At 41.0% G+C, this 14665-nt stretch overlaps 1 protein-coding gene across 7 annotated transcripts in view; it reads right to left on the bottom strand.

Moving 5' to 3' along the window:
* Positions 1–14665, bottom strand: part of PCDH1 (protocadherin 1) — a 296202-nt gene that overhangs the window by 50692 nt on the left and 230845 nt on the right. The window contains exon 5 of one of the 7 annotated variants that reach the window (XM_073621044.1): positions 5053–5246. The exons of the other annotated variants lie outside the window; for them this stretch is intronic. Coding sequence (XP_073477145.1) covers positions 5185–5246 — 62 coding nt within the window. The 3' untranslated portion in view covers positions 5053–5184. Of the gene's footprint in view, positions 1–5052; positions 5247–14665 lie in introns of those variants that run through there. 7 annotated transcript variants of the gene reach the window in all.

Raw genomic sequence — 14665 nt, 5'->3', positions numbered from 1 at the left:
ATAGGGTCACATGAAGAAATGTGAAAGTTAAATACATTGATAAATTTTAGCAGCTCTTGTCTTGGATAATAAAAGACATTGGAAAAGTTGTGCATTCAAATCTATAAGGAAAGCTTCATATTTTCATGTAAGTGTCATATCTGTCAGACTGACGAGAGATAATGAATCCTGAGGTTGTCTTCCTTCTATTACCCAATAAAGAACATCGACTTAATGCACAAAGTATGCGTTGATCCTCAGAAATGAGGTTAAACCAACAAATGTACTGCATAAATCTAATTGTGTATGACAGTAATTGTCCCCTGTGTTTTCATGTACAGTATGAAACTTATAGCTGGTCCCTCTCATCAGAACAGACCTGACACTGGCTGATCAAGTGCAGCAGACACAGTGGATTTACGAGTGGCCAACTGGTGTCCGATACAGCTGGGATATCACTAATCCCATAATCCTCTTCTGCTTGCAATAGCTTGATCCTCTTCAGAAGCCGCCGCACTGATCTTCACTACTTCTTAGGGCTTCAATCTCTTTTGGTGACCCCCCCTCCCTTCCACTGCCACCCAATCTTGCTTAGCAGGACTCACTAATCCACCAATTCCCTTTCGCAAAGACCTCTAGATCCCACGGTGCTAAGTCTATGAAATCAAGATGCAGTACTAGAGGAAGTGAATGTGGAGGGTGACCACAGGGAACAAGTTTATTAGATGATTTAGAGGTAAAGAAATTAAATGTGTAGAACAGTCAATAAGACCAAAATAGATACAGCAGAAAAGCTGCAGGATGTAAAAAAAACTGCAGGCAATCTGCAACAGAAGGCAGCAAGTAACAATGCTACCAAATGTAGTTACTATTTAGAACTTAAAGCCCAACTTCAGACTTGCATAAGGTGGTAGAGAGTTGGACCACTGTCCAGATTTTACGGTTGTTTGATCCCATATGGGAGGTCTCCCTTACTTGCAGGTAACTTGCAGGAGCGTCGGAGAGACAAAACTCCAGTGGTGTAAACTTCTTAAATTAATACCCAGACCTGCACACTTGCTGCGGCCATTACATAAAGGATCGGATTTTTAGTTTAGATTATATATGGAGACTGCAAAACATGAAAAAGGCACAACCAGGGCCCCCAAGAGAGGCTAGAAGATAAGAACTATGGCAGGGAAATCTTATCACTAGAATCATCAGACGTTATGGGAAGCCATGAGGGGACTCATTCCACCATGCTCTATCTATATTTTTAATATCACTTTTGGATCTCTATTTTGTATCAGCAAGGAGCCATGACTTAAGTTATAGTTATAGACCGTTTGACTCTCAGCCAGTTCAGCAGAAACCAACCCGAGATTCTAACCATGTATGGGCAGGCTGAATGTACCAGAGTTGATCTATTATATGGAAGAGTGGCAAGAAGAAAGCCATTGTTGAAAGAAAGCCATAAGATGTCCCGTTTGCAGTTTGCTTAGAAGCCATGTGGGGGATACAGCAAACATGTGGATGAAGGTGCTCTGGTAAGATGAGACCAAAATTGAACTTTTTGGCCTAAAAGCAAAGCGCTATGTGTGGCAGAAAAAACACTGGACATCGCCCTAAACACACCATTCCCAATGTGAAACAGCATCATGTTGTGGGGATGCTTTTCTGCAGCAGGGACAGGGAGGCTGGTCAGAGTTGATGGGAAAATGTATGGAGCCAAATACAGGGCAATCTTAGAAGAAAACCTATTAGAGTCTGCAAAAGACTTGAGACTGGGGCAGAGGTTCACCTTCCATCAAGACAACGACCCTAAACATTCAGCCAGAGTTACAATCAAATGGTTTGGCTCAGTCAAAGTCCAGACCTAAATCCAATTGAGAATCTGTGCCAAGTCTTGAAAATTGCTGTTCACAGACGCTCTCCATGCAATCTGACAGAGCTTGAGCTGTTTTACAAAGAATGGGCAAAAATGTCAGCCTCTACATGTGCAAAGCTGGTAGAGACATACCCAAAAAGACCTGCAGCTGTAATTACAGCGAAAGGTGGTTCTACCAAGTATTGACCGAGGAGGGCTGAATACAAATGCACACCACACTTTTCAGATATTTTTTTAAAAAATTTGAAAACCATTTATCATTTTCCTTACACGTCACAATTACGTGCCACTTTGTGTTGGTCTATCACATGAAATCCCAATAAAATATATTTACAGTTTTGGTAGTAACAGGACATAATGTGGAAAATTTCAAGGGGTATGAATACTATCTAATCTAAAAAAAAAAAAAAAAAAAAATTTATATATATATTCCCCCCCCCCCCCCTCCAAGAGGGTGGGACAGCACCAGTAGGACCAGTAGCAACCCCCCTGGTTTTCAGCTTCAATAATGTAGCCTCTACTCCAAAAAAGCATCAGTGCCTACTATGATCCAAAAACAGGAAAAAAAAAAAAAAAAAAAAATTTAGAAGAAGGACAGCAGAGAAAACGCACACCCCACACCGATTGTGAGCAGTGCCACTGCTGCACCATGCTGAGCCATGCAAACAGGAGGATAATTACACATGCAGGCACAAAACAAAAGTTGACACACAGAACAGTGGGCACGAGGCCAGATCAGCGAGGGATCTCCAACAAAGTACGGCGAGTTCACAACTCCTGGAAACAACAGAGCCTCGATCGAACACCCCAACAGAATGCCAGAGAACAAGAGAAAACTGGAGGCACACCTACACAGCTCTCTGCTTCAAGCGCTGCACTGATCAATACTAAACAAATAGATCACGGTTTGCTAAATTGCCTCTGGTTTTCTATCCCGACCTCCCCTTGTAATGCTCTACCAAGACTGAGGGGGTCACGGGGAGCATGTAGAAATGAAAACCCAAGTGGAAAAGTAAGGCAACAATGTTCAGCCAGCTTCTGCCAGAGCTACGACACTGTAAGAGAAGCCAAGATTTACTTTTACTGCAATGCCCGTCCTCATCTAACCCCAATAGAGATGGTTTAAAGAATACTTCTGATTAAAGGGAAGCAATCTTTACATTTAATTTGCTGATACTGCATTTAATCTGGTTTACTGTGAGTATAGCACTGTTAACTCCATTTAAAGTGGGATGATTTCTCTTCAAATGAGCCAGAATATCCTCTAATGCAGCCTGTCTCCTTTTTACCCCAGAGGAACCAATTTCAGGTCTCGGGGAATACCGGATAATTGTAACTAGAGCTTGCAGTATGTTATCCATATCAATTTGTCATACATATTTATTTTAATACTACAGGTACTTATATAGCGTTGTCAATTTATGCAGCGCCTAGTACATTCACATCAGTCCCTGCCCTCTGGGGGCTTACGATCGAAGGTCCCTAACTCACATTCATACCTACACATACTAGGGCCAACTTAGACAGGAGCCAATCAACTTAAAAGCATGTCTTTGGAGTGTGAGAGGAAACCGGAGTACCCGAAGGAAACCCACGCAGGCACAGGGAGAACATGCAAACCTACAGGCAGGTAGTGTCACGGTTGGGATTCAAACCAGGACCCTAGTGCTGCTAGGCAGAAATGCCAACCACTTAGCCACTGTGCTGATATAATAATCAACAACAGAACAAACAGGAACACACCGGACCCCAAGCTGGAAACCACAGCCGCACACATGTGAACCCAACCTTAATCCAATCCAGTCACATGATTCAGCAGCTCCGGATCCAGGTACAAAATTCCTAGGATAAGTCAGTATGTGTATATTAAAGTGCCCTGAGTGCATACAGCACACCTGGGGTGTGCTAGAATGTAACTGACAATCTATTTTATTATGATTAAAATCTGCATTGTAAGTGAGGACACAAGGCTCATCCACACCCTTGAGTATCAAAGGGGAAAGAAGGAGGCAGGCTGCCAGGGATGTTTTTTTTATTGAAACCCTTGACAAAAAGCAGCATTTAACACTAATGCCCCGTACACACGGTCGAATTTTCCGACCGAAAATGTGTGATAGGACCTTGTTGTCGGAAATTCCGACCGTGTGTGGGCTCCATCACACATTTTCCATCGGATTTTCCGACACACAAAGTTTGAGAGCAGGATATAAAATTTTCCGACAACAAAATCCGTTATCGGAAATTCCGATCGTGTGTATACAAATCCGATGGACAAAGTGCCACACATGCTCAGAATAAATAAAGAGATGAAAGCTATTGGCCACTGCCCCGTTTATAGTCCCGACGTGCATGTTTTACGTCACCGCGTTTAGAACGATCGGATTTTCCGACAACTTTGTGTGACCGTGTGTATGCAAGACAAGTTTGAGCCAACATCCGTAGGAAAAAATCCATGGATTTTGTTGTTGGAATGTCCGAACAAAGTCCGACCGTGTGTACGGGGCATTACAGTGTGGGAAGAATGCCACTGCAAAACATAGATTTTAACTTTCCCTAGAGTTCCGTGTTAAAAAGTACAAAGGTGGTTCTTGTACTACTAATCTAAGTGTGTTTTATGCCATTTCCATCTTGATATAGTTTTTTTTTCCATACTTTATTTGGGTGATCATACTGCACCATAATTTGGATGGTTGCATTTAGAGGTGGCGCTATCACAGGCTTTAGGCCCCATGCACTGTTCATTATAAGCTCAAAAAAACATTAGGAAAAAACACTGGATGAAAAATGCCAATAATGACTTTTTGTGCCAGCTTTTAGTAGCGTTTTAGGAGCATTAGCATTTTATTCAAGTTTTTACAGTACATAAAAAAAAAAAAAAAAGCTCAAAAAAGTGTTTTAGTAGCGTTTAGCGTTTTTTTTTTCTGCTTGAAAAACACTCCAAAAAATTCTACAAAAACAATTGTTTTCCTGCTCCTAGACGCTAAAGCTAAAAAAACACCAATAGCCTAAAGTAGTGCGCATGGACACATAGGATAACACTATTTATCTTCTAGGAACAGCTTCTAGGAGCTTAAGAAAACGCTAGTGTGCATGGAGCCTTAAACCTTTTACACACATTTTTGTCTTCAGGCTTTGACTGGGCAACTAATGCTTTTCCAGGAGCATTTACCATGTTTTCCTTGATGCTCCAACTGTGAAGGAAATACAAATCCCATGAGACATTGCAAGACTCTGACAGCCACAGACATGACTCCTAGAAGCAGGGGAATAGGATGGGATGGGTAAGTTTCATTATAGCTGGAGTCCCAGGATCGCTTACCCCTTGGTTAGACCCTCTGTCAAATATTTATTGAGTCTGTATCCCATTCATTCCTCTCTTTATTCTGGTGACCATTCCAACCTGAGACAAAAAATAAAGGGGACATCCTAAATTTTAGAGTTGTCATGAGAGGAAGAGGAGAGGAAATAACTTCCAATGAGGACAACTAAGTTGGGATACACATTCACTGTCAGGAAAACATGTCTGAAATAAAGCTCTGTTCTACAGTTTTTACTTAACCTTGGGCCTATACACAATGAGGAAGTAAACAATACATTTCAATACAATAGGCTTTTGTACACAATTAACTTCAACAAGCCATTAGGAAAAAAATAAGTTCAAGAGCAAAACAGAGGACAGTGATTCACAGCTCAGTACAAACATTTCTACTTCAGAGGGCAGAACAGCAGCAAAGGAGACAGAGGTTTGGTCCACACGGGATCATCTCCTGAAGTCGCTTTGTATCCTTTTGTGTCTCACCCACACTTGCTTGCCCTGGTCAGCTCTTAAATCCTACTCTAATTGGTTTGATGTCCTGGCTAACAAACGGATATCTGCAGCCAGGAACAGATGGATTAGTGGAAGTGACAAGTCAGGAAAGGCGGGGGGCCAAAGGGTGGGATGCGTGTAAACGAGGCAAGGTTAGGGTGTTAACTCTATTTGAGCTGATTCTATAAAGACGATGATCCTTTAGAAGCTCGTATTTTCACACCCAGAGCAAGGATGCTCACTGCCAGCCCTTGCTAAAACCAGACACCAGACAAGTCCACAGCCCAGAAGTCTCTGCAACAATGGCAGCTACAGTTTGCACCTGAGTCACTGGAGAGCAGAGGAAGCAAGAGAAGCAAAAACAAGAGCAGGAGAAGGTTTCAGCTAATATGGGTGTGATTCAATTAGCAGCATTTAACGGGAAATGATTAGATGGGATGGCAAGGTAATGCATTTACAGGCAGGGAGGGAGAGTGTGTTGGGGAACTAACAAGGGATAACCTCACATATTGGAGATCCAGCAGCCGAAAATGGAATTATACCCCCAAGGGCTAGAAGCTTCTAATTGAATAAGCTCATAGCAGATAGACGCGGCGGCCCAGATACATCCGGAGAGGAAAGAGGAGATTGAGGACAAGGGCTAGGGAGGTGGGAGCTGATTGGCCTTGCTTTGTGTATAACAAATCGCTGACTATTTCTAGAATTTTTATTCTGACAATGAGAGGAAAACACGTATGTGTATGACTGCTTATGTTTTAAAAGCATATGAGTAAAATGATTGTGCACAAAATCATCTTCACAGTGTTATTAATTGAATTGTCTCTTTTTTCCTGAAAGCAAAACAGTTGCTGCACCTAGAGATTTCAAGTTGAAACCTGATTGCTATAGGCAACTTTTCTACTTTCTTTCCACAAGCTTATACAAACATGCTCCTTTGTGTTTGGTAGATATATGCAGGCTTCGGTGTTGAATTTTGATTGTAGGAATTCTTCTAGTTTTTTGTTAATATATAAAGGTTTACAGATTATTATTATAATACAAGATTTATATAGCGACAATCGTTTGTGCAGTGCTTTACAAAATCAGCTTTGCCCTGACCAGTTACAGTCAGACAGCAATATATCTGTACGCCAACCTTGCTATACATCTCCTGGCCAGACTCCACAGGAGAGGAACCAAGTGGTCAGGTCAGATTTTACTGGCCCATTGATAACGTTTTTCACAAAAATAACCTATTGTTGGTAGAAGAATGACAATACATGGCTTATCCAAGCATGTTTATGGAAAGATCTGTCAGTTGTTATCACACCCACACGCCCTACTGCCATCTAATGTTTGTCAGCTTGCATTTTAGTTTGTCTAGTTTTATTATATTAAATTTCCATTGTTTTGGCATTAGGTGAAAAAAGGACTCTTACTTCCCAGTGCTCTATTTATTACCCCTAAGGCAACATTCAGCCCGTGTGTATGTCATCCAGTCCAACAGAATCTGGTTGGACAAGCATGCTGGAAAACCAGCAGACAATGACCCGAGATATCAGTTTTTTTCGTTCAAAAAAATAAATAAAAAATAGTGCTGTGTACTAGGCTTTACATGGTATGAGTCAATGTCATGATTGAATGCACGGATTGAGCCAGACAAGGGGAAAATTAACTTTCCTGTCTATCAGAAGTACTTGTTATCAAAGAGACTCTCCAGCTGCCCACTATATGAGCCAAAATATTGGACTAGAGGGGTCATCTCAGACATAAATGAATATATAACCAATCAAAGTGTATGAATTGGCATTTTGTACTGAATAATTAAAACTCCATTCAATGTTTATTTGTTTATGTTTGTGTCTCATTGGAGGGATCTTCCCCACTTCTGGCCTTGTAGACAAAACAGAAAATTTGAGGAAAACACCCTTCTTTTCCTGATCAAGTGACAGGAATAGTCAAGTGATCAACAAAAACTTAACAAGGGTTTTGGCTTTAAATACACTTTAACCACTCAGAACAAATCTGTAACCAGAAGGAAAATCCAACTGCTTAATGGTCCACCAGTATCGACCAGCACCTCAACTTTACCAGCCTTCTAATCTCCAAAGAATGTTCACAAATGAGAACACTGGCTAAATCTGTTTAACATCAGTTTGTGTGACTGAATCTTTGGAAGAATTGGCTAGCCTTGGCCCTACTGATCTGTTAAAGGGGTTGTAAACCCTCGTGATTTTTCACCTCAATGCATTCTATGCATTGAGGTGAAAAACCTCTTGTAGTGCACCAGCCCCCCAGAGCCCCCCTTTTACTTACCTGAGCCCGACCGTTCCTGCGCCAGGGAGGAGCACACTCGCTCCAGCCGGTGTGTCTGGTCCTGCGCTCCAGCCAGAGTGTCTGTTCCTGATTGAATAGATTGATAGCAGTGCAGCCATTGGCTCCCTCTGCTGTCAATCAAATCCAATGCCCGGGCGTGGAGCTGAGTCCTGCTGCCTATGTCAATGGACACAAGACATGTGAACGCGCCCGTACGGGTGCCAGGAGGGAGAGCGCTTCTCCGACGGGGCACTTGAGAAGAGGAGGAGCCAGGAGCACCGCTGAGGGACCCCAGAAGAGGAGGATTGGGGCCACTCTGTGCAAAATAAACTGCACAGAGGAGGTAGGACACGTTTGTTATAAAAAAAAAAAAGTTTAAATAATCTTTAAAGCAGAACAGATGATGAGTCAGGACACCAACACTTGTAGCCATTAGCTCAAATTCTTAGTTCAAGTACCAAAGCAGAATTTTATTGGCGCCATAACTGTAATTGGGCAACATAGGGAAAATGTCACAGGACAAGAGTAGATATATAATATCTAATGCATGCTGCTCACATAAGAAATGTCTGGAGTCTGGCCAATAAAAGCTGTCAGCAATGGCAATCTCTCTCCTGTAACCAATGTGTGACTATTAAAAACGTATAATTTGTGCACTTCTGCATTAGCAAGGTATAAACCACAACCTGGTTTATGAATTTTACAACATGGGATTTGCGAGAATTAACACATCAATTACTTTAATTCACATAATTATGACCACTTCCTCTAGTAAAAGCTGATTTGTAACAGAACACAGTTCCCTAGAGCTAGGATGAGTCATCCTTAAATTACATTTTTTAAATAAATATGCAAAGTATGGCTGTAACTAAATCGCCATCTAGCTTGGGGGGTATCAGTAAAGAACAAAACCCTCATCATAAAATGTATAAAAATACCCCCCGTTTCTTTTCAAAATGATACTGCACTCCAATAATATTTCGGATTAACGTAAACCTGTCTTCAGGTTAAATTAGAACCAGCCAAAATGTATTTTTTTTTAGATTTGGGTAGAGTGGGGAAGAATTAGAAATCTTTTTTGGGTTTAGACTTCAGTCTGCGACCCCGCTGGATATTTTTTACTTTTATGGTATATCCTGGGGACAACTGTAAGTGGAACTATAAAATTGTATACTCTTCCTTTAGAATAGGAGTAGAGGGGACATTTTCCGGTTACAGGTCATAAAAGTCAAAGGAGGCCTTGACTTTGAGAATATTTCTGCTTCTTTCCTGTTGTGCCCCTGAGACAGGAAATGATAACAAATCTGACAGAGGTTCTAACTCGTTCTGTCCCAAACTAGAAAAAGTTTGCCACTTCAAGGTACTCCACAAAGGCATACATTTGGTACTGTGGAGGATCACTATGGGAAACCCCTAAGCCAGACTTGTTTTATGGAAAATCTGCAAACTTCTCTTACACAGCTCTCTTTTGCCACCGCATACCCAGTGAGGCAGGTGACGCCACTAATTCCTGGTACAGCTTTGCACCTTCCTGTGTCCTTTCCACCACCAGCCTGCTTATTAGACAATAAATTAGTATCATCACCTCCATCTGAGAGGACATTGAAAGCAGAAAGCTCAAAAAGGTGGCATAGGTATGTGAATCTCAGGACTGACTGAACAGAATCATAAATTCTTCATCATCCTAGTTTAACAGTTCAGTTCACATATATGTATTTCAACTCTGTCCTCAGCCTTTGCTCAATTGTAAGCTCCCCATAGACATCAGAGAACAGATATGTAAGCCTGAAGCATAAACATGAACTTTTGGCTCACCCTAGTATTAATTTCTGTGCTATGAAGGAAGAAGTGGGCAGGAGGAGAGCTTGGAGAAGAAATCACCAGCACCAGGGAATACAGCAGCAACTGAAAACAAAAAGGTTTTCTAACCTGCCCAGTTGCTATGTGATAGACTGCTTTTTTTGGCAAATTCTGTGAGCTCAGTACCCATAGACCACCCAGGGGAGTGTTACCAGATCCAGCCATTGCTCATTACATGGCTGCAGGCAAACTATATAATCTTAACAATGAGCATCAGCACAATTTTAAAAATGATTCTTTAAACTTGATCGATAGGCACATGTCTACCTGTCAATGATAGTCCTGGGACCCCCTGCTTTTTATCATGTACTTTGCCTGACAAATGCCATAGTGAAACAAATGCAATTAAATCTTTCCACTTCTCTTATGATAAAAGGGAAAGCTTTTCTAGTGTGCAAAAACAGTTTGAAGGCCAGGTGAAATTTTAGTATAAAACGCTATTTACGGTGCATCAAAACAAAAAAAGTGTTCGAAGAGTGAGGCTGGATTCACCCTGTTATGCATTAATGCATTCATGTTAATGCAAATTATGCCATGTATTACCATGTGCTGCATTAAAGCAAGTCATACGCATAGAGATTTCTCTGTCACACTAAACAGCGTAGATGGACACATCTCCTGCTGCCAGCTATTGTATTCTGATAGTTGCCAACTGTGGCTGTTAGAATACGCAGGAGTCCCAAAAGCTGCACATCACAAACAAAACCCCTGTGTGCAAAGAGTGTCACCATGATTATGCCCCGTGGAGGGGGGAAAAACGCATCGGGGAGGAAGGGGAGTTGGCCTAGATGGAGCCTGGGCTGAGACTGCTTTTACTCTTTACACACAGGGGTTTTGTTTGTGATGTGTGGCTTTTGGGACTTTCCTTTTCTTCTCATTGACATCCATGAAGATCAGACGAGTTCCTTTCCTGTCTGCGGACCTATCGGAGCCTTGAGCGGCAAGCTTAGTGTTTGCATGGGTTCACTGTTAAAATACCTAGCTCATTGGCTGCAATTACTGTCCAGCCAAATTTTTTTTGCCCGACTCCGTAGCTTTCTCAATTGAAAATTGTCGCGCTAGATGGTGCTGGCAGGACCATAAGCGGCTCAGAATTTGAACTGTGTATGGCAAGCTCAAGGGAGCCTATTTGTTTGGATGGGCTGCCTAATGCACCATATAAGGTGCATGCACTTTTTATCTAACAACACAGAACAGTGTGAGTTGTGGTGTCCTGCAGTGAGATACTGTTCCAGAAGAAAAATTTGGAAAAGGGGAGCAACTTGAGCAGGTACTGCATGCTAAAAAAGGACTTTAGATCCATAAGTTCTAATGCAGGGGTGTCAAACCTTTTGACTTTCCTGGGCCACACTGGAAAAAGAGGAATTGTCTTGGGCCACATATAAAATACACTAACAATAAGGATAGCTGATGAGCACAAGTTAAAGCTCACCAATATAGGTAATGTACCTGAGTAATAAAACTTTTTTGTAATTTTTTTTATTATAAAAGTAAAAGAGGGCAACACAACACTAATGCGATATTGGACATTTTTTTAAATAAACGAACGCATCAATATCTGGTTTAGAATGATGTAGTAGCAACTCTCAATGAATTCTTAATGTGCTCACGAGATATTGTGATTCCAATTTTTCCCTTCGCATGCTTCATCCTTGAAAATAGTTGCTCACAAATATACAATAGGTGCTGTTGAAAACGGATTACCAAAAAAGAAGGAACCCCCTATGGGACTTTAAGGGCAGTAGATAGAGCGTAACCAAAGTATATAAAAAAGTATAAATTTTATTACAAATGATTAAAACAATTTAGTCCATCAATTCATAGGTATTGAATAAAAACAATGAACCATCATATAACAATCAATGTACAGTAGTATACAATACTCTGAAAAAAAGAAGGTGGTTGGCCCCAGATTAGACTCCTAGTGGCTGTTGATGTATGTGGGAGATGCATCCACATAGGTCATGTTGCTACCCTTTTCATTAAACAACCATATATAAACGGTATACTCTGTCTCTATTCTTCCCTGATGAAGGAATTGATCCTGCATTTCCAAAACATGTTGGGAGTACGAGTCATTTGGTGAACCCCTATGTAAGACTAAGTCCAAATTTTTAAAAGACTAATTTGGGGCCAACCACCTTCTATTTCAGAGTATTGTATACTATTGTACATTGATTGTTATATTATGGTTCATTTTTTTTATTCAATACCTATGAATTGATGGACTAAATTGTTTTAATCATTTGTAATAAAATGTATACTTTTTTTATATACTTTGGTTACGCTCTATCTATCTACTGCCCTTAAAGTCCCATAGGGGGGGTTCCTTCTTTTTTGGTAATTCGGGATGTGGTAGTACAGTCACTAGACTACAGTTCAGCACTAGCCAAGTTCTTTATCTGTTGAAAACTGATGACATGAATAAGGCGTGATTGTGAAGAGTGGGATATTTTTATTTGGGTAGATAAAACTTGTAAAAGTCCAGTAAAGAGACACTGTCAAATTTTTCTTCGGCTGCATGTGTTCAAGTGTAAATGCATTTTTACAAAAACTTCCCCAAAAAATTAAAATTTTTAAATTTACAGTTATGTGTTGGGTCGCATTCATAGCCATTGCAGGTAGCACGTAGGACAACCCTGTTGTAATGGAGGATTTACATAAATAGACAGGCTAAAACTAGCATTACATTTGGAATATTTATATTATTAACTATATAATAGTGTCCCTTTGATACGCTGGCTAGGTCTTGTGCTTGCAGTGGGCATTCCACTTTCTGTGCTTTGAGAAAACAGATGGTACTATTGAACGCTAAGCCCATATTTATTTTCCATGGATATTGTAATGCAGATCAACCAATGAAGGGTGTAACACAGGCACAGTATTCACAAGCCAAAATTTAATTTATTTTTAATTTTGTGCTGACCCAGCAAGTAGCGGAGGCCAACAGGCCTTATATGTGCAATATAACTAATGCCCAGGACGAGCATTTACAGTTTAATTACAAGCCACAACATAACACTACCAACAAACACTCAATGTTTTCCAAATACGCCAGCTATTTCTTCAACCTAGCAGTTAAGACGGTCTGTTTACAGACAGTAGCAGACAAATTATTTTTATCAGTCTATGGTTAATATAACTAATCCCTAGTTAACAATCTCTATCTTCATGTCTAAGTCCTACTAAGCTTTCAGCATAAAGAAAGGATTAGTGAAGAATCTCCAGTGTGATCTCCCCAAGGCGGACTGTTTTTAATTGGGGTGTGCAAATCTCTGAGGGTCAAGCTTACGGGGATGTCACTAATTAGGGAATGGACAGTTAAAATTATACACCAATTGCCTTTGCTTGTGATACTACAGACCAGGGAAGAAAAGTAAAATTGCCAACGCTGAATAAAGCTACCCAGAAACTTGAGAGGGTAATCATTTGTGCTAGAACCCTCTAACCACACCACCAAGCTATATGAAAAGTGCTTCATAAGCATGTAAGTTTACATCAATGAAGTGTGGTGAGGAGCATCAGATGGTGGCTTTGAGGAGGAACTATAGGAATTGGGTCATTATACTGGAGATTTTGGACTGTCTCAATTCTGCATTCTATGCAAGGTCCTGGCACCCATGGCATCTGTAAATGCTAAGCTACAATAGCAAATTACATTTCTTGCTCCTGAGAGATTTAAAGCAGTACTGAAATCCCAACGTTTTTATAACAAACACATCCCTCTTGCCAATTTTTTCACTTGCCATCAAATCATAATTTGCTACAGCGCCACTAAACACTCACATTTTCTTCCTGAAAATAGTGCCAGCGTCCTCTGTTTGGTTTCCCTGATCGTCTGGCTTTGTTTACATTCAGAGTGCATGCTCCTGCATGCACTCTGAATGTAAACAAAGTCTCCTGATCCCCTCTTCGAGACTACGCATTCCATCTCTCCCAGCGTTGGCGTGAATGTGCACTGGCGCCATTATATTGTTTCCATATCCCTGTGCTGCTTGTGTTTGGCCAGCACAGGGAGCTGTGGCAGTTATACAGTGGTTGTGATTAAAAGGGTGACTCTGGCATGGCTTCAAAGGACCCTAAAAGCCATCCTTACAACGGAAGTCAACGCCAATAATGGGGGCACCTGGTGAAATAGGAGGAGGACAGAAATGCAGAAGCTGTGTCAAAAAAAGAACACTGGGTACCAGACATGGGGGAACTGACTGGTGGATCAATGGGAAATGTGTCCAACGGCTCGCACAACTATATTCTACTAGTACTGTACATTACGCTCCTTTCAACTTGCATAAAATGGGCTTATTGTTGGACCACACTTGCCCTAAATGTTGTAGGGATCATGAGGATTTGACGACATGCTGTGGTGATGCCCTAAGTTACACAGGTATTGGGAAACTGTGAAACATACACTTAACCAGGCATTCCAAACAACTCTGGTCAGATACGTTAGGGAGGCGGTAACTAGAGCATTATTTCAGGCACGTAAAGTCCACTTATTGCATTGGAAGAGTACTTCCTCTCTCTCCCCTAAGGAGTGGATTGACCACAGACGACACTACTCTTAGGTATTAAAAAGTTATAGATCAACATCGGGGCTGTCCTGTCAAATTTGACAACGTTTGGTATGGCTGGTTGGCAATACTTGGTCTGTTGGCGTGATTGCTGTTGCAATTTCCTTTACATTTTCTGTGCAAGAATCTACCAGATGGGACAAGCAACTATAAGTGTGTGCAAAGTTATGAAGGTGTATTGTTGGGGAAAGTAATTAGGCTTTCTTAATCTGGGTTTAGATATATAAAGGATATAATAAATCAGCCAAGGATAGATGGAACAAGTCATCACATCCCAAATTAAAG

The sequence above is a fragment of the Aquarana catesbeiana genome, linkage group LG03 (assembly GCF_042186555.1).
Source record: "Aquarana catesbeiana isolate 2022-GZ linkage group LG03, ASM4218655v1, whole genome shotgun sequence".
NCBI lineage: Eukaryota > Metazoa > Chordata > Amphibia > Anura > Ranidae > Aquarana > Aquarana catesbeiana.
This window is presented reverse-complemented; position numbering and strand designations above follow the sequence as displayed.